The sequence below is a fragment of the Gossypium hirsutum genome, chromosome D03 (assembly GCF_007990345.1).
Source record: "Gossypium hirsutum isolate 1008001.06 chromosome D03, Gossypium_hirsutum_v2.1, whole genome shotgun sequence".
NCBI lineage: Eukaryota > Viridiplantae > Streptophyta > Magnoliopsida > Malvales > Malvaceae > Gossypium > Gossypium hirsutum.
Genome location: NC_053439.1, coordinates 552,538 through 575,551, shown reverse-complemented (window position 1 = coordinate 575,551; position 23,014 = coordinate 552,538). Strand labels below are relative to the sequence as shown.

Here is a 23,014-nt window from a genome sequence, read left to right as displayed (position 1 = left end):
GAACTTAAATTTTTAAATTCGAAAAATAAAGAAATTATTTTTTAAAAATAAATAAGTAGAAATTAAATTTTAAATAGACAAAGAGCATAAAAAAAACTTAAAGCATATTATAATACTTAAATTTTAGTTATTTAATCCAAAATTAATTAAACTAAAGCGTGGCTGACAAATCATACTAGCTCGACCCCTTAAAATAAAAAATATATATTTAGAATCTTAAAATTTTTTAAAAATTTAAAATAATAAAAGTAAAATTGTAATTTAATTCATTTAAAAAATTAAAAATTTAATTTAATCTTTTAAAAATTATAAAAATTTAATTTAATTTATACGGTTTAAAATTTTATGCTTCGCCCTGTACTAGTTTATATATGATTTAAATCCTCTTTTAAGTTTTGGCTATTCAGTGGCCGTTGAAAGTAATAGAATGACATAAACACCCTCATAAGTTTCCAAACCTAGCATCCACGCCCGTACATCATGAACTAAATAAATAATAATTATCAGAATGGTTTGCAGCTTTGTGCTCTCTGCTGCATGTTCAAGGTGGTATATTACAGCAATTTAATAAGAAAAGCAATTAAAAGTACATTTCAAGAGGGTAATTTCGTCATTAAACTGCAATACAAAATCCATTTTCATGGCTCTTTGTTCAATGCTGGTTTTTTTTGTCTTTGTTTGAAAAAGAAACTGCAAATTTTTGCTGTGAAAGATTGTTTCTTTGAAGATGAAAGAATCCTCCGCCATTAATGAAAGCAGCAAAGCTTTTGACAAAGTAAAAAAGAAACAACATTGAAACCCCATTTCTCTTTTCTCTTTTTGTAAAGCAGTTTCCTTTTTTAGCTCTTTGGTTTAAATTTTCCGGGAAAATTTTAGATTTTGAAGGAAAGAAGAAAAAAAATGGGGTGTTGGTATTCAAGGATTGATAGAGAAGAATCTGTTTCCCGTTGTAAAGCAAGGAAGAGATATATAAAAGAATTAGTTATAGCTAGACAAGCATTATCAGCTTCACATTCTATGTATCTTCGTTCTTTACGAGGTACTGGGTCAGCTCTGGTTCAATTTTCAAGCAATGAAACCACTTTACACCGTCCACCTCCGGTGCCGGCACCACCACCGCCTCCGCCGCCACAACAGCCGCCGATGAGTCCTGGTTCAGACACTTGGACATCGGGTACAACCACCACTGCTTCCCCTGCTCTTCCTCCTCCACCACCACCGCCACCATCTAGTAGCTGGGATTTTTGGGATCCATTCGCACAAGCCGCCACTACTGCTTCTCGTTCAGTCACTGAAGAAGAATGGGAAGCTGCTACTTCTACATCCGAGACGGCTGTCACCGCCGTTACTGGAGCTTCAAACGCGGCAGCGCCGCCTTCGAGTGGTAGTGAGCTAGCCATGGTTGTTTGTAGGAACAGTAAAGAACTAGTGGAGATTGTTAAAGAAGTTGATGAATATTTCCTTAAAGCTGCTGATGCTGGTAGCCATCTTTCATTACTGTTAGAAGCTTCAAATCCCAATCTTTCAGGTATAGAAATATATAGATCTTTGCTTCATTGCCTGACTGTTTTATACTTTTAACAAATTGGTCCCTTACAGGCAAAGGGTATAATAACTATGCCTGTAACTTAACCCCAACAACATGGACATGGAATTGGAACCCCAAAATAGTCGAAAACACCATTGTTGGACATACAGGAAATACTAGCCATTGTTCCACCATAGAGAGATTATATGCTTGGGAGAAGAAACTATACCAGGAAGTCAAGGTACGCAATTTCTTTTAAGTGCATGCAAGTTTTAGTTTTTTTTCACGCCCTCTTCAAATTTATTGGCCTTTTCTTTGGTTTTAGAATGCTGAGGCTATAAAGATAGAACATGAGAAGAAGGTGGCACATATGAGGAAACTTGAAGTGAAGAGAGCTGAGTATATGAAAACTGAGAAAACAAAGAAAGAAGTTGAAAAATTAGAATCCCAAATGATGGTTGCTTCACAAGCTATTGAAACTACATCAGCTGAAATCATTAAACTCAGAGAATCTGAGCTTTACCCTCAATTACTTGAGCTTGTAAAAGGGTTAGTCACTTAGTCTTTCTTTGGTTAAATTATCATGTTGGTCCTTGTACTAGAAGTCAAATTGCATTTACCTCCTTTACTAAAAAATGAGCAAATTAGTGCATGTACGATAGTTCATAGAGCAAACTGCTTTGTTCTGTAAACAATTCATCCATTTCTATTGTTAAAATTGATCTACCGTCCCTTCATGGTACTTTTACTGTCTTCCTTTTGCATTGCACGGGGGTATAGGTGAAAGACACATTTGGAAGCCCCTGCACTAGGAGTCAAATTGCGTTTTATCTCTGTAACTCAAAGACTGTTAAAAATTTAATCCATTTCTATTGTTAAAAAAACGACTAGCTTGTTCTTTGATAGGGACTAATTTGCTCATTTTTTTTTAATAGAGGAAGCAAAATGAAATTCGGTTTCTAGTACAAGGACTTCCGTAATACTTTTACAGTCTTCCTTCCTTCCCATGTGACTGTGTTGCATTGCATTTTTTTTTTTGCTAGTTGAGGACATAAGCTTGTGGCACATTTGGGACCCATAGGCATGCTATGCTGTTTCACTTTGAATCATATGGGGTTTTGTTTTGAACTGTACTGTTAAGGCATTTGCAATGCAGATTCAGGATTCAGTGCAAAAGTTTGGATGGTTACTATCAATGGCAGTAAAGATAAAAAAAAGAGCCTAAAAAGTCAAAGCCTAGTGCTTGCTAAAATGGCCTTAACATGGAATTTACTTTTGACTGCTTTTACTGCTGCTTATTGTCTTTTGCTTATGTTTTGAGGTTGAGGGGATAATGGACCATTTATCCTTATATAGGCTAGTGGGGTCTCTAATGTAGAGTTAAACCTTAATCTTTTGTTGATTCCTTTATTTTTAGGTTCTTTGAAGGGAATCCTATGGTCCTAAATGTGCACAGTTTGTGGTAAAAAAAAATCTTTCCGGTCCCTCTCGATTTTGAAATTGAGCAAATTGGTCCTTTTTTTAAAAAAAATCAGAGCTATTTTAGTCCTTGTCAATTTGAAAGTGAGCAACTAAGGACAATTAGTTATAATGTTAATGTATTTCATTAATTGTACATAATTTTGATTAGTATAGCAACAAATTTAGCATTTAATGTTTACATGTTTTGTCAATTTGTTCTTGATTTTAAGAAGTTCAACAAATTTAATCTCTACATTTACACATTTATATAAATGTTGCTGGCTAAATTTGTTAAATCAGGACCACATTGACAAAATGTCTAAACTTTGAGAGCTAAATTTGTTATTATATTAATCGAAATTATGTACAATTGACTAGAAAAAATATTAACCTCGAGACTAATTGTCCTTAATTGCTTTGATTTTTTTGAGAAGGACCAATTTGCTCAATTTTAAAATTGAGAGGGACGGAAGAGGCATTTTTACTGCAAATTTTCAAAACTAAGAATTTGGCCATTGCTAGTTTAATGTTGCGGTTGAAAAGTGCTTTTGAAAAGCATAATGCTATGTTCTTTGCTTGTTATGCAGATTGATGTGCATGTGGAGAAGCATGTATGAGATCCACCAAGTTCACACACACATAGTTCAACAACTCAAGTACCTTAATTTCATCCCTTCTAACGAGCCGACATCCGAGATTCACCGGCAATCAACTCTCCTGCTCGAGCTTGAAGTCCAGCAATGGCATTTGTCTTTTTGCAACTTAGTCAAAGCTCAACGAGACTACATTCAGTCCCTTGCTGGTTGGCTTCGGCTTAGCCTTTTCCAGTTCAGCAAAAACCCGCTTTTAAGAAACAGTCAAGAATCGAAAATTTACTCTTTTTGTGAAGAGTGGCATCTTGCGGTCAATAGGATTCCGGATAAAGTAGCATCTGAAGGAATCAAGAGCTTCTTGACAGTAATCCATGCCATCGTAGTTCAACAAGCCGAGGAGCATAAGCAAAAGAAGAAGGCAGATTCCGCGTTTAAAGACTTCGAGAAGAAGGCAGCTGAACTTAGATCACTCGAAAGTAAGTACAGCCCTTTTTCTGTACCGGAAACAAACAAAGACCCCATTGCAGAAAAGAAAACAAAAGTGGACTTATCGAGAGCCAAAGCGGAGGAAGAGAAGAGTAAGCACGAGAAGTCGGTGAGCGTAACACGAGCAATGACTTTGAACAACCTTCAAATGGGGTTTCCGCATGTGTTTCAAGCAATGGTAGGGTTTTCGAGCGTATGCATGCAAGCGTTTGAATCCGTATACAACCAAGCCAAGAGTATCGAACAAGAGCACGATGTCAAGAGAATTCTCCCTTAAAAACCGAGGCGAAAACGATGCTATTACGAACCTGTTTTTGTGTATAGCTTATGCAAACTCTTCTAAATGACATTTTTAAAGAGGCAGTGGTGTAGTGTTAGGGCTTCGAGATGGCATTCAATTAGGAAGGTAGAATTGTATACCTTGTTTTCTTTTAGGAAAAGTGTGAAATGCTTTGAAATTTTTGTCATGGCTCGTGTTACACTCGCCGGCGACTTCTTGTGTTTGTTCTTTTCCTCCTTCGTCTTTGCTTCCCATAAGTCCGCCTTCGTTCTCTTTTTTACAGAAAAAGGGCTATACTTTGCTTTTTGAGAGATCTAAGCTCGGCCCCTTCTTTCTCTCAGTGAAATACAATGTTTTCTTTTATGCCACCTTTGGCATTCAGTAATTACATCGTGACAAGTAAGTCCATATCTAATTTATGTTTAGGGACAAGTGGGAAATTTTGTTTACAAGTTGAAAATAATAATAATTTTGAGGGTTTAAAATTACAATTTTTCTATTTTTTTATATATAAAAAGGAAAAACCTTTAATTAGAACATTTTGAAATAAAATTAACCATAATCTGAGGACTTCTTCTGCAATTTAACCCAAAAAAATTCGGGGGAAAAAATGGGTTTAGTTGGAGAAGATTGGTCAGCTCCATGAACGATTCAAACGGCATGTTTTTCCCGGTCCTAAATAATCAAAATCAAAAACGAAAATTTTGCCCCTTTCTCTCTAATTTTTCTCCTTTAGGGTTTCTTTCAACATTTCTTTTCCTTCCCTTTACTGTTAATCGGTGAAAAAAAATATGCAATGCCGGTTCTTAATTGAAGAAAAAAAGGAATAATTTTATTAGGGATTTCGAAATTTGGTCCTCAGGTGTTAAGATCTGAGGCTAACCTTTTCATTAAAAATTAAAAAAAAGATTAAAAATAAAAAAAGGAAGAAGAAAATGAGTGGCAGCGCTGCAAGGTTTATAAAATGCGTGACTGTTGGTGATGGTGCTGTTGGTAAAACTTGTTTGCTGATTTCCTACACCAGCAACAGTTTCCCCACGGTATTTTTTTTTGGTAATTTAATGTTTCTTTTTAATTGTTAATATGTTATTTTAAGAAAATTTATAGTTTGGGTTTTTAGTATGAACTCGTTTCTATGAATTGGGTAGGAATTTTCTATTTGTTGTTTTATTTTGGATTCAATGAGGATTCTATGATTGAAGTTTGTGTGTGTGTGTATGCAAGCCTTGTGTTGTAAACGTTTGTTGAGCTCTCAATACTTGATGGATCGAGTGAAAAAAAATCTATTTTTGAGGAGAAAATAACGCTAGGAGAGCTTGTTTTCTTAAGGGTTTGATTTGGCTAAACTCCGGGTTTAGTCAAGTCCAAAGTAGCTACTGGATAGGGGAGTCTTAGACCAAAAGATATGTTTGTTGAGTTCCCAATACCTGTTGCATCGAGTGAAAAGGATTTTGGTTTTCGAGCAGAGAAAATAACCCTAGGAGAGCTTGTTTTCTTAAGGATCTAATTCGGCTAAACTACGGGTTTAGTCAAATCCAATGTAGCTACCGGATAGGGGGGTCTTGAAGGGTGATGTTTTGTTGTCAGATTTTGGATTAAATGAGGATTAAAGATTGGTTTTTCGTATGCAATTGTTGTGTTGTAAATGTTTGTTGAGCTCCCTAAACTTACTGGATCGAATGAAAAGGATTTCGATTTTTAGGAGTGGAGAAAATACCGGTAGGAGAGCTTGCTTTCTTAAGGGTCTAATTCGGCTAAACTCCGGGTTTAGTTAAGTTCAACGTAGCTACCAGATAGGGGGAGTCTGGATTGAAAATACCACTAGGAGAGCTTGCTTTCGTAAGGGTCTAATTTGGCTAAACTTCGGGTTTATTTAAGTCCAATGTAGCTACCGGATAGAGGGGTCTTAGGCTAAAAGATTTGTTTGTTGAGCTGGTTTTTTTAGTGAATTTGGTTTGAGAAAACCTTGTTAAACTTTTTCGGCTTTACAGTGTACTGAATTCGGATCTTTGATAGTAAACAATATGAATGTTTTCTCTTTTATATACTTTTGATTCATAATCTGTTATAAGATTTTTCTGTAATATACCAAGGATATGTCTACCCTTTTTCTTACATTTCTTCGTTACTGTGTAAAACAGGATTATGTGCCAACCGTTTACGACAATTTCAGTGCGAATGTTGTTGTCAACGGGAGTACTGTTAATCTCGGGTTGTGGGATACTGCAGGTACTTTGCACTTTTTTCATTATTAGAACCATTGTGGAGATTTTCGGTCCTATTCGGTGATTCTCGGTTTGCAATTCCGGACAACAGGACAAGAGGATTATAACCGATTAAGACACTTGAGTTATCGTGGGGCTGATGTGTTCATATTGGCGTTTTCCCTCATTAGCAAGGCGAGTTACGAAAATGTTTCCAAAAAGGTAAGGTTACAAGGCAGTGCAGATATATAAAATTTCAAACAAAGAGGAGTGCTTTTGGATACAGACTTTCAATTTATTCTTCCCTGATAATTGTCTTCTCGGTTTTCTTCGCAGTGGATTCCGGAGTTAAACCATTACGCCCCCGGCGTTCCGATTGTTCTTGTTGGAACTAAGCTTGGTAGGTGAAAACATTAAGTGCACTTTAGCTCCCTTCTGAAAGTCTTAGACATTCATGCAACAGGAAGAGGTAAAGGCTCTTATATTAAGAGTTTGATTGCATTTTATCCCCCACCAAAAAAGAGAGCAAATTAGTCCCTTTAGGTTAAATCAAAGAGCAAACTGGTCCTTTTGTTAAAAATTTCATTCATTTTTATTGTTAAAAACTAGTACTTATACGTCAACATAAGGTACACGTGACATGTCAAGTGTAACTATTTGGTTATTCTATTAGTTACATTAATTTTTAACAATAAAAATAGATGAAATTTTTAATAGAAAGGACTAGCTTGTTTTTTAATCAAAGGTATAAGGATTAATTTATCCTATTTTTAATAGAGGAAGTAAAATGTAATATGACTCCTAATACAACGGCCTCTATGGTACTTTTACCAACGGGAAGGCTATTAGTCTTTTAATGGTTCTCAATAGTTTTGTGCTGCAAATTTTAGTGAATTGTTGAGTAATGGTCCGTGAATACTCATGTTTATACGTGCGTTGTAGTGTTCATTCTTTTTTTCTTTTTGTTTCCAAACGAACTAGATCTTCAGGACGATAAGCAGTACCTTAATGATCACCCTGGAGCTGTGCCGATTTCTGCAGCTCAGGTAATAATCTTCGTATTAATCCATTTTTTTCTAGTAAAAATAACACAGAGGCCCCTGTAATAGGAGTCAGATTGCATTTGGCCTCTATTACTCAAAAAATGGACAAATTAGTCATTCTATGTTAGATTAAAGAACAAACTGGTTCTTTCTGTTAAAAAATTCATTAATTTTTACTGTCTAAAACTAGTATGACTGACAGAATAACCAGACAGTTCACGTGTAAAAATGAATGGAATTGGTCTTTGATCTAATGTATAAGGATTAATTTGTCTATTTTTTAAGTAAAAGGGACAAAATGCAATTCAACCCCTAGCATAAAGGTCTCCATGGTATTTTTACCGTACTTTTCCAGAAATATTCTGTTAAAACTAACCCTTTTTTCTTCCCGAATCCGCAAGGGAGAGGAACTGAGGAAGCAGATTGGTGCACCTGCTTATATCGAATGCAGTGCAAAGTCACAGCGGGTATCTATTATTTTCATAAACTGTACATATAACAGAATACGCTTTATACTAACAGTATTTATCGATTTTACTACAGAACGTGAAATCGGTTTTCGATTCAGCCATTAAAATCGTTCTTCAACCTCCTAAACAGAAGAAAAAGAAGAACAAACCATGCTCGATAATGTGAGTAGAAACAGAAAATGTAGAACCCCCTTCTTTCCCTTTGTTTTTTTGCACTCGAAGAAATTAGAACTACCCCGGATTTTGATCTCCCAAACCGACGCAACAAAGGATCATCGCGAAGCATCTTATGGTTCAGTAGTATATTATGTTATTGCAACTCCTTTGGCATCTCTAATTGTTTGAAATGAAATAGATCGATGTTAGTTAGGAAACTGCTCGGAAAGTCTTTAATTTTATCGTTTTGTATCGATTTATGTTCGTGTTTTTTGTTTTTCTGTTCTTAGTTTCTTGTAAATCGTTCGTTTTGGATTGAAACGAGTCCTTTCATCCGCGTATATATGATCTGTTTATGCCTATTTGTAAGCATTCATTCTTTGGTTCAATTATCAGGCACCAGTACCAGTGTGTTGTATGATTATTTTGATGCCTCTTTTTAATCATCCTTTTCGTGTAAGCCATTTGTTAGATTTATTTTAGTATTTGAATTATATACATATATATTAACTTGTAACAATCCCAAGAATGTGAACAAGAAATGGGGCAAATTACCAATAAAAGTCCTTTTTTTTCAAAAATTACCGAAATTGACCCATTATTTTATTATTTATCGGAATGGTCCTTTTTTGGGAAATCGCGTCCAGATGTCAGTGCACGCGCCAGGACATCGCGTCCACGTTAGCGCGAGTTGCTGACGTGGACGCGATGTCATCCGCGTGTGAATAGTACCCAACGGTCAAAAATTTGACCATTGCCCCCCCTAACGGTCAAAAAAAACTATAAATACCCCTACCCCTTTTTATTTTTTCACAAACAAATCCTCTTTCATATTTCCTCTCAATTCCTCTCAATTTCCTTTCAAAATTCTCTCAATTTCCTTCCAAAATTCTTTCAAATCTATATTTAATTTTAATTTCCTCTCAATTTCCTTCAAAAATTCTCTCAAATCCATATTTAATTTCAATTTCTTCTCAATTTCCTTTTTTAAAATAATTTAAATTTTTTTTATATTTTCATAAATCGTAAAAATTTGTCCGATTTCATCAATGGCCGTATCATTGACTCGTCTTGATAGGCATCACATATCGGTGGAACAAATGACAATGGTAAGTGTTAAATTTAATTTTTAAATATTATTTAAGAATTTTTTATTTATGCATTTTTAGATAATTATTAATTTATTATTTGTTATAAAAGGTTGTATATCGGGTATTGAAATGCAATATTCGGAAAATGCATGCTCCTCCATCACCGTTGGTAGAGAACTACCTACGGGAAGCGGGTTTTTGGCACGTGGCGACGGTGGGCAGGGGATGCAAGTTGGACCCGAAACTGATCAGTGCGTTGATCGAGAGGTGGAAACCTGAGACGCACACATTCCATCTTCCATGTGGAGAGTGCACTATCACTCTAGAATATGTTAGTCTGCAGTTGGGATTGCTGGTGGACGGGCACCCAGTCACCGGGTCTGCCCAATCTAGCAATTGGGAGGCGGTATGCTACGAGCTTTTGGGCGCTATTCCGGAGAAAATGGAGGGAGGTAAGGTCGAGATGGGCTGGTTACGTGACACATTCCCTGATCCGGATAAAAATTCAATTGAAATTGAAAGAATCCGATATGCTCGGACATACATTCTTCAATTAATTGGAGGTTATCTGATGCCCGGCACGTCACGGAGCCGCGTACATCTAAGATAGCTGCTAAAACTCGTTGATTTTAGAGCAGCCGGTGAATTTAGTTGGGGGTCTGCCGTCTTGGCAACATTATATCGGGAGATGTGCAGGGCGACGCGACTGAGGAGAGCAAACATCAGAGGTTGTCTGTCACTACTGCAGTCATAGGCACGGTTTCGGTTTCCATTTCTACGTCCTCGAGTGAACCACTCATATACATTCCCACTCATAACGAGGTAAATTTTATTATATTACATTTTACAATTATTATGTAGATTTTTAAAAATAAAAGTATGCTAAAAATTTGTTTAATTAGGTGGAACCATCCGGCAAGTGATGCTCGATTACCGTCCTCTCTTGAAGATATACGGCTTCTATTGGACCAACGGTCGGAAACAGAAGTAAGTATTATTGCAAATAGATATTTCCATACATTCGCTATTCGATTGATATTTAGTATTTAGTATTTAGTATTATGTATGTATATAACTAATATTTCTATTATGTTCATATAGTTTCAATGGACACCATACGAGGATCCGACAATTCGGGCAGTAATCCCAGAAGAGTTTTTACAAAATCCACAAGCTTGACACGTAAAAGTCGTGTTGGTCAACTACGCAACCGTGGAGCCGCACCAGACAGACAGAGTGCTACGACAGTTTGGACGGAGACAACCGATTCCGGTGGATCTTGAGGTGTTTGACGATCAACACAAAGTCGACCTTCGGCAATTGAATACGGATTGGACGAGATACTGGTCTGAGTACACGGAAATGTAGGAAGATCGGTATGACTATCTACCTACTCAAGAACCAATCATCGTTTTGGAGTTAGCTTGCGTTCCAGAATACATGCCGTGGTTTAGGATCCATGGCAAGCCGTATTTACTGACGCCAGAGGAGAGGCAGCGGCAAATACGTGTCGAAAGGGTAAGGCGCGGGCCTCTAAATCCAAGACGACAAGACGAAAGCAGCCCCTCAACGAGGCCTAGACATTCACCCGGCTCATCATCACCGACCATGCAATCACCAGGCCCAACGAGAGCACCGACGCAGTCACCCGACGCAGCAGTTTAACCGATGATACCCACGCAACCGCCTTTCCAGATGATGCCAGGTGCGTTTCCTAGCCCTTATATGTACCCTAACCCTTATATGTATCATTTTTCGAGTCCTATGGCAGGTAGGAGCCAAATATTCGGTTCAGCTCCATTTCCTGTTATGCCGATCGGACTGCCGATGTATAGGCCAGCGGCGTAGGAGGGATCACAAGGGGGGTCGTCAGGGAGCTCTTCTTTTTACCAATCCCCACCAACGCATGGGTTTCAAACGCCGTCGCCGTTCCTGATGCAAACACCTCCACTTACACTATTCTTTGAAGGTGGATTATCGTCCCAAGTCAGACAACCAGCTGCCAAACCGGAAGAACCAAAATCCCCACTGGAGGAAGAACAACCATCGACGGCCGCCATGTGGCACTGAATCCCCTAGGCATAGACATTGATGCCCTAGCCTAATTTATTTATACAAATATTTTGAATATTTTGATATTATTTTATGTAAAAAAATATAAAATTTTTGAGTTATTTTGAATATTTTAATATTATTTTATGTAAAAAATATAAATTTTTTTAGTTATTTTGATATTATTTAATGTAATAAAATAAAAGTTTATGACATGTAATAAAAACCCTAGCCTAATTTAATCCTAAACCCTAACCTAATTTAATTAAAAGCCCGAAACCCTTAATTAAAAACCCTAACCCTAACCTAATTCAATTAAAAACCCTAAACCCTTAAATTAAAAACCCTAACCTAATTCAATTAAATTAAAAACCCTAAACCCTTAAATTAAAAACTCTAACCTAATTTAATTAAAAACCCTAGCCTAATTTAATTAAAAATCCTAGCCTAATTTAATTAAAAACCCTAAACCCTTAATTAAAAACCCTAACCTAATTTAATTAAAAACCCTAGCTTAATTTAATTAAAAACCTAAACCCTTAATTAAAGATCCTAACCTAATTTAATTAAAAATCCTAGCCTAATTTAATTAAAAACCCTAAACCCTTAACTTAAAAACTCTAACCTAATTTAATTAAAAACCCTAACCCTAACCTAATTCAATTAAAAACCCTAACCTTAACGTAATATTTGATTTGGAAAAATGTTTTGACTGGTACTAACAATTAATAATTGTATATAATTTGATAATTTTACTAACCATTAATACAATTTTTTGACTTAATACAATTTATCAATTAATAATTTCACAAACTTAATTTTTTTACAATTACATTCAACTATTGCGATTAGGGCATGATCGACTTATATGGCCTGGATTCCTACACCATCCCCACAACTTCGTTTGACTGGCTATTTCTCGGATATCTATATTGTTACGTATTCTAGTCGAGCAAGGTCGACCCTTTGGTTTGCGACGTAATTCTCTATCCGGTAACAGCTTAAAAGGAGCAAGAGATACGGGCGGCCACTTACGTTCATCTGGAACCAGTGGGAAAACGTGTCTCCATACGTTGTACATATTTTCTAATTTTTACACTTCGTCCACATAACTCATCGGATCCAGACGGAGTTTCTGACAAGCTGCAATAACATGAGCGCATGGATACCGAAGTGCATCAAACATCCCACAGTCACAAGTCCTATTTCGCAAGTGTACACGATATTGCCCGCCAACAACACCTTGGTGCGGTCTGTCAAACTCTGTCACTCGAAACCATAAATTGTCTCGATCGTGACACACTGTGTGCATGGTGTTTGCTCTTGCCTTAGCCTTGTTAATTTCTTGAACTACCTTACTGCACCATACATGGCCTCCCTGCATCTAGCCTGCATAACTTGCTGCTCGCTTTGGAAATAGCATCGCCAAACGAAAATATGTCTCTCGCACAACCGATGTTATCGGTAGATGGCGCGTTCCTTTAAGAATATAATTTATACATTCTACCAGGTTCGACGTCATATGGCCATATCGTAGGCCGCCATCGTATGCTTGTGCCCACTGTTCGAAACGTATGTAACAAAGGTAGTCCGCCCCTTCGCCGTTTTAGGATCGTAAAATTACCAACATCTCGTGAAAACAATTTTTATTTATTTCATACCCTACCAATATAGTATCATAGCGAATAATTTATATCACTTCTACCAATAAAACTAATTCAAATTGACAAACGAAATAACACAGATATAGACTAAATACCCATGTTGGTCACTTGTCGTCGTTTGCTCTTAGATGGATATTGCCTGTAGTAGTTCGAAGCAACGTGTCTTAGGCAATATCTATGGTGTGTGCGCTGCCATAAGCTTCCCTCTCGATCAAATAACAGATATCAGGTTGGGGGCACACATGCCACCTTAACCTAGAGAGAAAGAAATCCCAGTCATCAGACGACTCCCCCGGTGTTATTACAAAAGCAATTGGAAGAATTCTCCCACCGCCATCCTGTGCCACTACAAGCAATAGCTGATGAGTATACCTACCGAACATGAAGGTACCGTCAATTTGTACCAACGGCTTGCAGTATGGAAATGCGTCTCGGCATTGCTTAAAGGTCCAAAACAGGCGTTTGAACACTTGGCATCCACGTAGCAATCGGCCGTTGTAGTATGCATGTTCCGTTTCAAGGTCTGTGATGGCACCGGGGACGTATCTCTCTAGCACCTGACACCACTGCCATATTTTATTATATGAGGCGTCTCACCTACTGCAACGCCTTTTGCTTAACTATCCAAACCTTGCGGTAAAAGGGTGTGTACCCCATTTGGCTACGGATATTGGCAATTAACACCGGCACTGAAGTCCTAGGATCTGCTTTTATCGTGGGCAGTATCAAGCTAGCTAACATAGCTGAATCCATTTTCGGATGATCTTGTGAAACACCTACAAAGGGAGTACACTAAATAATTAATAATTGCATAATAAAAGTATTATTCAGATACAGTCAATATTGTACCTGCAGCACATGTATGTGGACCTCTGTACTTTTTTATCTCCCACAACCCTGTTATTTTCCTTAACGAGGCGTAGATTTTCCATGAACATGTGACGTCTTACACAGCACACTTCGCCTCAAACTTATCAGACTTTGATTTAATGACGTGGTAGTTAACGCCGTTTTTTATGCTATGTTGTTTCAAAGCACCAATAAAATTATCCTTATTGGTAAACTGATTACCAACTTGAAGGTCACCGAAATCTACCCCCGAACTTGTACGATCACGCAACCGGTGTGGTAGATCTGGAAACTCTAATGCATCATCTGCTGACAGATCGACATTATGCATGTGGGTTGGAGGTGAGTATGCTCTGAATCGTGAATTTTCTTCCTCATCTGAACTTCTGTCAGCATCTTCAGCCTCTATTGGAATAGGCTCCGGTTCAGAAAATAAGCCAACTTCTGCACCATCCAGCCCTGGCTCTCGAGGTGGATCCACATCCGAGTCATCTTCTAACCCACAATCATCTGCAATGTACGAGGTCCCCTCACCGGTTGACGTCGTAGGGAGTACATTATCCCTTCTTTTGGGCATTTGATAACGTCCCCAATTGGATGTAGATTGTCACCCGCTAGAACTTGATGCCGCTCCCCAATACATATTTTCAACATCAAACATCGAGCCACCGACGTACATGTCCCATCCACCAACAGAGTGTCTTGTAGGGGATGTACAATCGACACCGCTACCGAATATGGGTTGTTCCGTATTTTGTAACCCGCTGACCGAGTGTCAGCTAGGGGTGGTGTATACATCTCGAACACCGGTCGCCGGTACATCAGTTGGCGATGTAAATTGTACATATAACTCAATATAAGCTGCTCCACTAGTAAGATGAGTCTGCACCATTGCCTCTAAGCTACGAGTACCTTTTATGTCAAACGAGTCATATGTAACCGGATCAACAGAAGAAAAAAATCGATACGTGATAGACAGAACTTTCATTGGCGTCATTCCAAAAATTTTACGCCTAGTCATTTTATAAAGTTCTGTTAAATCTATGTTCTGGTTAAAAACCAGTCGCACCGTATTCTTCGACAAAAAAACACCATTTTTGGTGTGGCAAACCTCACAATCGTAGTAAATAACAGCACTAATACGTTCACTCAACCTTTTTAGCTTCTCTAAATTGTTTCTACTATGACTTATGCATTCTGAGAACATTTTCTGCCTAATTTATAACCTTAGCCCAAACATGCTACTATAACAAAATCGCGTCCACGAGGGCGCGATTTCATAAATTCTTCTCAAATAGCATCCTGTTATAAGCGATTTTATATTATTTGCTCAGAAACATCAAAAAAAATTATTTCTTAGATGACCTACTGTAGCAAAAGCGCACTGACGAGGCCACAATTTCACAAATTCTTCTCAAATAACATCCTGCTAGAAACGATTTTATACTATTTGCTTAGAAACGTTTAAAAAATAATTATTTCTTCTATGACCTACTGTAGCAAAAGCGCGTCCACGAGGGCGCGATTTCACAAATTCTTCTCAAATACCATCCTGCTAGAAGCGATTTTATATTATTTTATCAGAAACGTTAACTCGAAATTATTTCTTTTAGAACACTAAAACCTAAAAAGCTTGAACCCTAAACCCTAAAAGCCAAAAAAACCTAACGTGAGAAAAACCGAGAAATCGCGTCCACGTCAGCAACTTGCGCTGACGTGGACGCAATGCCCTGACTCGTGCACTGACATCGCGCTGACGTGGACGCGATTTCTCAATTTTTAAACCATTCCAGTAAATAATAAAATAATAGGCCAATTTCAATAATTTTTAAAAAAAAAGCTTTTATTGATAAATTACCCCAAAAAATGAACCTAATTTTTTTATTAAATCGATATTTAAAATTTTTATTCTTTGTTTTGAATTCTTATTATAAAATTTTATTTTAGTTTAGCTATACATATTTTGAAAAAATAAAAGATTGATTGGATAAAATAACACTAATTTAGTCGTATTAATAAAAATTGAATCATACTTGCTCATATTAATGTCACTTGCATCATATTCACCATAAGCACAAGCCCCAATGAATTGCAAGAAAATAGGAAATTAAGTTCAACATGATCATATGAACAAAGAGCAATACCCATATTACTAGAAAGAATTGAATTTTGTAATACATCAATAACCTCATTCTCTTTTTTCACCAGTAATGGTTTAAAAAGAAAACGCCCTCAGTAGCCATCTTTTTTTTCTTTTTTCTAAGGGGTCGCCGCACAAAATTTATCCTCTCCTCAAATTGAGGGTCCTAATTCCCAACATTAAAACGAAATTAAGGAGCTGAAATGCTGGCAACAAACCCTTCACACTTTCAGCACCATGAACTAAAATTAACCACTATTTTTTTTCTAGTTTCTCACACTTTGCATGCCTTTTTCTCCTATGCAAAATATAGTTCAGAACGGTACCGTGAATGGTAATGCGTATATATCGGCCTCGGGCAAGAAGCAAGCACGTGGCCAAGTTGCCGAGCTCATTTGGTTAGAGTTAAGATTTCCATCTTTGTGGGTTTTAACCTCGGTGTTGAGGTTTTGCTTCTTCTGAAACAGCCAGTCATCGCCAGAACTGGTTAACTCACTTTGCAGTGTAGGCATAACCCAATCCTCCACAAGGTTTTTGAATTGTAAAGCTAATTTCGGAGGGCAAGTGGTACACAAGTTTGACAGCGTTGGCGCCTTGGTATTATGAGCAAGAGTTTCTGATGTGCGAGAAGAGGAGCAAGCTTTTTCTTTGCCGAGCTTGAAAGTTAGCTCCGGGCGTTTAATATCGGAAGTCGAACAAGGTTGTTCTTCCAGTTCTTTGCCTGGTCTAGGAGCATGCTCACGCACCCGTTGAACAAAGGCCTCATCAGTGTTTCCTGAGGTAGAGCAAGGCTGCTCCTTGCTGGGTAGCACTTCGGGATCTTTATGCCTTTGGAAAGGCAATCGGATCCGGATAATGCTTCCTTCACATTAATAATAACAATTTGAATACACAACATCAGTGCCCATGTGAAGCAAACAAACCCAACAAGTAAACAGCCTCCCCCAGGAAAGGAAGAGATACAAACACACTCACCAGGATTTTGCCCACTGTCAGGAGGCAAGCTCAGCTTCTGTCTTTTACTGCTGTTAAGGGTGCTATCAGAAGAGTTCTGTGGTCCAACCGCCTGACCATGTTCTTCAGTAAGCGTACTCTTCTCAAAATATTCCACTTCGTACTCTCTTTTCTTTTGACGGTCTCCTCCTTTTTGATCTTCTTTGCTCCTCTCGTCTTTATGCCTTTTCTTATGACCATGCTTTTTACTTTCAGCTTCACCACTGTCCCGAGACTTATCTCTTTCTTTCTTCTCCCGTTTTTTCTCTTTCTTCTCCTTCTTTTCTTTCTTCCTTTCCTTCTTGGCCTTCTCTTCTTCTCTCTTAATCTTCAAATTACAAGAGAAAGTGTCAGTTTATGAACACAAAGGGGAAGCCAATACAAAGAAGCTAAACAGTAGCAAAAGAACACAAGCAGGCAGAGAACCAATGTGCAACAAGAACAAATACAAGTGAGGTTATCCCTCCTTCACTGTTACTAAAAAATACTCATCAAATATGTAAGCTTCACAGTATATTAAATGATTCCATTATATAACTTGCATGATTCTTTGTTCCATTCTCCAGTGCAAATTACCATGCAGCTTTAGTACAAGCTAGGTTTCATTTTCAAATTGCAAGAGCAAGTGTTAGTTTATGAGCACACAGGGGAAACCAATACAAAGAAGCTAACCACTAGTGAAAGAACACAAGCAGACCTAGAACCAATGTGCAGCAAGAACAAATTGAAGTTAAAGTGTCCCTCCTCCAATGTTACTAATTAAAAAGAAAGTCAGAAGATGTAAGCTTCACGATCCATTAGATGATATTTCCCATTATATAACTTGCATGATTCTTTGCTCCATTCTCCAGAGTAAATTTACATGCAGCTTTGGTACAAGTTAGGTTTCATGTTCAAGCAACATTTCACCATGGGCAAAATGCAATTTCACTAGATTCTAGCTAATACAAAGAAAGAAGCTAAACTGTAGTGAAAGAACACAAGCAGGCCTAGAACCAATGTGCAGCAAGAACAAATCGAAGTGAAAGAGGGACTCTTTCACTGTAACTAATGAATAAAAAACTCATTGAAGATATAAGCTTCATAATCTGTTAAATGATTCCCACTATATAACTTGCATGATTTTTTGTTCCAGTCTCCAGTTCAAATTTACATGCAGCTTTAGTACAAGCTAGGTTTCATTTTCAAGCAACATTCCACCATGGGCAAAACACAATTTCACTAAATTCTAGCTTATATCTTCACAGTTTCAAATTTAAGCTTCGGTAGAACTTCCATACAATTGCAAACCCAAATATAAATATACTTCATTACACATTCACAGAGTTCCTTTATTGATACTGAACAAATAATAAACAATCAGCATCACTTTGTTTCTTGAATAATTTGGGTTCATTTTCTCAATAGTTAAACCTTAACTCACTAAAAGATCTCCGTTTACTTTACAAGAAATCCAGAAAACCATCACACAGCCAGGGCGCTAAGGGAACGGTTACACAAGAAATTTCTCTCGATCATTTATACAATCTTTTTACAGCTTTCATATCCATAACATAACAGTAAACATCTTAATCAGGAATTAGAACTCTCGGATACAAACTCTGGTCCTTTTGCTATACAATCAAAAAGCAAAGCTACCGCTGGAAGCGAATTACACAGCAGTAGTAGTCGAGCAAAAAGGGGTAAAAAAACCCAACAATACATTGAACCCGATTGAGGGATTTTGCTCAACAAACCTTAATCGATTCAATTAGTGCCTCATCGCGGATTCCGTTCTTTACGTATCCCGGTGGAGGATACGGAAAACACCGAGACATCTGTTGATTCACCAACAACAGCAACAAACGGAAAAACGAAACCCTAAATCGAATAAGATCGGGATCGGATCAAGAAAAGGAAAAAAATTAATAATTTGTAACTCTAAAATCTTTGGGCGATATTAATGAAAACCCCGAATTTATCCCGCCAAAACCCGAAAAAGAATAAAAGCTAATTAAAAGAGGGGCGATTCTCAGATTAGGGTTTGAAGAGAGAAGACGCTGTTTTCTAGATCTAATAGAAGAGAGAAGGAGAGGCTTTTTGGATCCAAAACGCGAAGGGAATGGCCAAGAGGGGTATTTATAGGGAATTTGACCCCTTCTTTAGGGAAATTAGCGATGAAACGACGGCGTTTTCGGGTAAAGCGTTTTAGGAGTTTGTTTGGAAACAAGAGAGAAACTATTCTTAGTTCCCACCGTAATTGAACCGTTGTATGGATAAGATTTCTTGTTCCTCTTTGCACCAACTTAGATAAAATATATCATATATTTATATTATTTTCATTTTATAATTTTTTAAATAATTTATATATATAAATTTTAAAATGACCTATTATTTATCTATATTATTTTTTATTATGTTTTAGTTGGATTTACTGGAACAAATTTTGTTTAGCTAGGTTCTTTCATGGAAAGTAATTAATAACGTGTAAAAATTTGTGTTTCCAGTTAATAATTAATTCTGCACATATGTGGTAGAAGATAAAAGCAAGAAAATTGAGCTTAAATACAATGAGTGAGGAGTTTAAAAGAGAGGAAGGTGTACTTAAGATATCTATGATATTTCAGAATTTCAGAATGTTCGATTTTTGTTGTTGTTTGTCTATGTGTTTAATTGATATTGTTGGTGCATTGGTCTAACTAGTGATTAGTTTGTTGGTTGAGCAATAGAACATCTTCTAACAATGCAGTTGACAACTGCTTGTCGTACTAACTGATTTGTTCTCTTGTACACAATTGGTTATACCGAGTGTTTTGGATCTTTTGGGTCCAAACTTTTCATGTGTTGTATTGTAACAACTTGTTAATCTAACAAATTGTATACAAAATTAAAGGTCCAAATATGGTATGGTTATTTTACTATGCTCAAATTTGGTATTTAGTCTTTATACTTTAATTTGACATAAATTTATTCCTCTACTTTTAGATGTCACTAATCCATGTTATAGGCTTGCGAGGTAAAAACTAGTAAAGAAGTTTTGAGGCCAAGACTTTGCAAGCCCTTTACCTTGTAAACCTATAACATGACAAGCACGTACTATGGGACTACTCTCGTGACAAGGATAAATATCTGTCATCCGTACATTACATTTATCCATTGTCTTAACATGACAACTTATACCTATAAGTGAAAAACTCAATAGGTTGACTAAGCATCAAGGAATACAAAACTAATAAGAAAATGACTCATAATGTGATGAGAAATGAGAAATATTGGCAACACCCTTTATAAGATTCATTTGAAACTAGGAATGGCAAAACTTGAACCGCCTAATAGGTTCTGAACCGATCTACTCTGAATTCGAGTGGTTTTTTTTCTTCTAAAAAATGGATGCGGAGTGATGCGGGGTAGATTTTTTCTTCTTGATAGTGGGTATGAAGCGGTTATTGTAATTGTTTGTCCCATCCTGACCTACTCCATTATATGAAATTATCATTTTATCCTTATACAAACTATAAAAAAAAGGTAAAAATGTAATATAGAAAATGGATTTAGTATTATTCATCTTTCGTCTCATTCCATTGTTATCTCAATTTGAGACCAAGAAAATGGATCTCTATTTACACTCATACCCTCAACCATCACTTTCTCACTTCTCGTGCTCTAACCTGTTAAGGAAACTCGAATATACTATCTTTTACGACTCTTTGACTATTATATAAACCATCACAAACCATCATAATTCTAACATGGTATCGATAATAATAAAATATACTAAAAATATATTTTCCTTTTCTAATATAATATACAAAATGCAAAAGTGGGATGGTAAAACAAATGCAAAGCACACTAATAATAATGTACAAAGATTTTTTAAAAAAAATGGTCCAAAAAATAAGATTAAAAAACAGCAGGTTCATAATTTTTTCACATGATGACACAGGCATTTGGGTTCTCATCGCTAAACGCGGTAGTGTACTTCACTTCGAAGGAGGTAGCCCTGGCCAACTCACCGGCCTGAGGATCTCCGACCACATTCCGCACATACCCAGGCGGCGCTTTCTTATCATACGCCCCCGGTGCGTAAGGGTGCGGCACCAAATCGTAAGGCACGTAAGGCCAAAACTCCACCTTCTTCCCCGTCCGATGCCTGACCCGTTCTAATACCTTATCGGGATCCACGTAACCCACCACCGTGAGCTTGCTTTGTTTAGGGTTCACCTCCACTTGCGTCACCCCTTTCATGCCTTGCACTGATTTCTTCACCTTCCTTTCGCATCCTTCGCAATCCATCTTCACTTTTATCTCCACCGTCTGCAAAAAAAAAACGAATATTTTAACGAAATTAAAAAAGAAGAAGAAGTAGAAAGTTGAAGTTGAATCGCCATTGCAGACCTGGAGTATCTTCTTTTTGAGCTTTTTATGGCTCGGCCAATCACAGTCGAAGAATTCAAAGACAGAATCAAGGAAACCCATTAAAGCATTTGAGTGCTAAAAAATTACGAGAGGTTTTTAATGGAATTTGGGGTTTATGATTGATTATGAGAAGAAAGATCAACCTGGGAGCTTCTGGTTACTACGGTTGCCTTTAGAGCCACCATGTTATTATATATATATATAAAAGTTTTGCCAGAGGAGTCTAAACTTGATCGGCAGATTTGGAACTTTCTAGTTTAACAACATGAATTGCTTAGCTTTACTTATAATTATTGAATGAAGTAGATGTTTAATTTTGGTAAAGTTCTCTGTTAGAATTATGGATTGAGAAATAGTATGTAGAGAGAGTTTGTTCTTATTTACTCTATAAATTGATTTGAAAAAAATTTTAAATTTGATATAATAATTCACGATATCATAATATTTTGTTGGAGTGATTAGCGAATCTAATCGAATTTTTTATTTTAATATTCTTTTTATTTTGAAATTACGCTTTTAGCCTTTATTATATAGGAAAAAATTGAGTTTTTTATCGAAATAATATAAAAAATTAATTACGAAAATAGTATAGGATCTAAATTGTTTACGAAGATGGAATGTTTTCTGTAGTAACATTGAGTGTGGTCAACCTATCAGGTGGCACCACCCTAAATTCAACCCAATCATATGTCAATCATTCTCAACGAGAAAAAATTATCTTTTATGTGGTGTTGCCAGATACATTAACGGCACCAATATAATTTTTTTTTCTAAAATACATGGTACAAAAAAAAATTTGTGGTGTCGCCTAACATGTTAGCGATACCAATTTGATTTTTTTTAAACATAACATCATCTGGTGTAACCCCAAACAAAAGACAGAAAGAAAAGAGGGTTTGACCCTTTTTTTCAGCATTTTTTACTTGTAGATTTTTATTATTTTTATAAAAATCAAACGATACCGCTAATGTATCAGATGGCACCACGATTTTTTTTGTAACATGCGTTTTTTTATTATGTATAAAATCAAAAATACATGTATTTTAAAAAAAAATTATACTAATGCCGTCAATGTGTCAAGTGGCACCGCTTAAAAATTATTCTTTCCTCCTTCGATAATGATTGGCATATGATTGGGTTGAATTTAGGGTGGTGCTGCCTGACAAGCTGGCAGAACCCAATATTACTGTAGAAAACATTTCATTTTAATTAATCACCTTTGAGTATTTTCATTATGTCTCAAACTTGAAAATTAATGTTTGATCGAGCTTAATATCGAGACAAGATCTCATCTTAATTTTTGGTATGGTGCTTCTATAAATGGGCTGGGTTTTGAGTAATACTAACGGAAAAAAGTTAATGGATTCAAGGTCCAATTAGGATATATATTAACCACATATTCTAATATTTAGTTATAACATTGAATTCAATTAAATTTAGAATCGAATTAAGTCAAATTTATAATTGAGATAAATTCTCTTAATATTGTTTTCTCCATCTATATAACTCGAACTCGAGATTTTGCTTAATGGTATCAAGCTTCTCACCATTCGACTCAACGTCCATTAGTAAGATATAATAAACAGTGAATGTACATGAGAGGTCTCTC

General features: G+C 36.6%; 3 protein-coding genes and 1 long non-coding RNA gene across 5 annotated transcripts; 2 read left to right on the top strand and 2 right to left on the bottom strand.

Annotated features, from left to right (window-relative positions):
* Positions 1–528: 528 nt before the first annotated feature.
* On the top strand, positions 529–8,645 carry LOC107909467 (rac-like GTP-binding protein ARAC11). 2 transcript variants are annotated; one of them, XM_016836989.2, is made up of 10 exons: positions 529–1,528; positions 1,600–1,769; positions 1,854–2,077; positions 3,577–4,324; positions 6,490–6,577; positions 6,665–6,774; positions 6,889–6,952; positions 7,534–7,598; positions 7,997–8,062; positions 8,139–8,645. In XM_016836989.2, the coding sequence occupies exons 1-10, from the start codon at positions 901–903 to the stop codon at positions 8,229–8,231; spliced, it is 2,256 nt and encodes a 751-aa protein (XP_016692478.1). In that variant the 5' UTR covers positions 529–900; the 3' UTR covers positions 8,232–8,645. The 2 variants fall into 2 exon arrangements, with proteins under 2 accessions (XP_016692478.1, XP_016692477.1); XM_016836988.2 differs by lacking the exons at positions 529–1,528; positions 1,600–1,769; positions 1,854–2,077; positions 3,577–4,324 and adding an exon at positions 4,815–5,388.
* Positions 8,646–16,004: 7,359 nt separating this feature from the next.
* Positions 16,005–19,111, bottom strand: LOC107909468 (putative uncharacterized protein DDB_G0271982). Its single transcript, XM_016836990.2, has 3 exons — positions 18,747–19,111; positions 16,993–17,338; positions 16,005–16,879 (listed from the first exon to the last, which is right to left on the bottom strand). The coding sequence occupies exons 1-3, from the start codon at positions 18,825–18,827 to the stop codon at positions 16,332–16,334; spliced, it is 975 nt and encodes a 324-aa protein (XP_016692479.1). The 5' UTR covers positions 18,828–19,111; the 3' UTR covers positions 16,005–16,331.
* On the top strand, positions 17,338–17,853 carry LOC107909469 (uncharacterized). Its single transcript, XR_005910991.1, has 2 exons — positions 17,338–17,466; positions 17,577–17,853. It is a non-coding gene; the product is annotated as an uncharacterized lncRNA (long non-coding RNA).
* Positions 19,112–20,745: 1,634 nt separating the features above from the next.
* LOC107908235 (heavy metal-associated isoprenylated plant protein 27) lies at positions 20,746–21,661 on the bottom strand. The gene is made up of 2 exons (XM_016835473.2): positions 21,385–21,661; positions 20,746–21,303 (listed from the first exon to the last, which is right to left on the bottom strand). Exons 1-2 carry the CDS (start codon positions 21,463–21,465, stop codon positions 20,917–20,919), a joined length of 468 nt encoding a protein of 155 aa, XP_016690962.1. The 5' UTR covers positions 21,466–21,661; the 3' UTR covers positions 20,746–20,916.
* Positions 21,662–23,014: the final 1,353 nt, after the last annotated feature.

Excerpts from the sequence above, each read along its gene's own strand:
- LOC107909467 (XM_016836989.2), top strand. The coding sequence starts at position 901 with ATGGGGTGTTGGTATTCAAGGATTGATAGAGAAGAATCTGTTTCCCGT. Across the intron at positions 6,775-6,888 it reads ACGAAAATGTTTCCAAAAAG|TGGATTCCGGAGTTAAACCA; the intron begins GTAAGGTTACAA and ends TTTTCTTCGCAG. Across the intron at positions 6,953-7,533 it reads TCTTGTTGGAACTAAGCTTG|ATCTTCAGGACGATAAGCAG; the intron begins GTAGGTGAAAAC and ends CAAACGAACTAG.
- LOC107909468 (XM_016836990.2), bottom strand. The coding sequence starts at position 18,827 with ATGTCTCGGTGTTTTCCGTATCCTCCACCGGGATACGTAAAGAACGGA. Across the intron at positions 17,339-18,746 it reads CACTAATTGAATCGATTAAG|ATTAAGAGAGAAGAAGAGAA; the intron begins GTTTGTTGAGCA and ends TGTAATTTGAAG. Across the intron at positions 16,880-16,992 it reads TGACAGTGGGCAAAATCCTG|GAAGCATTATCCGGATCCGA; the intron begins GTGAGTGTGTTT and ends ATTAATGTGAAG.
- LOC107908235 (XM_016835473.2), bottom strand. The coding sequence starts at position 21,465 with ATGGGTTTCCTTGATTCTGTCTTTGAATTCTTCGACTGTGATTGGCCG. Across the intron at positions 21,304-21,384 it reads TCAAAAAGAAGATACTCCAG|ACGGTGGAGATAAAAGTGAA; the intron begins GTCTGCAATGGC and ends TTTTTTTTGCAG.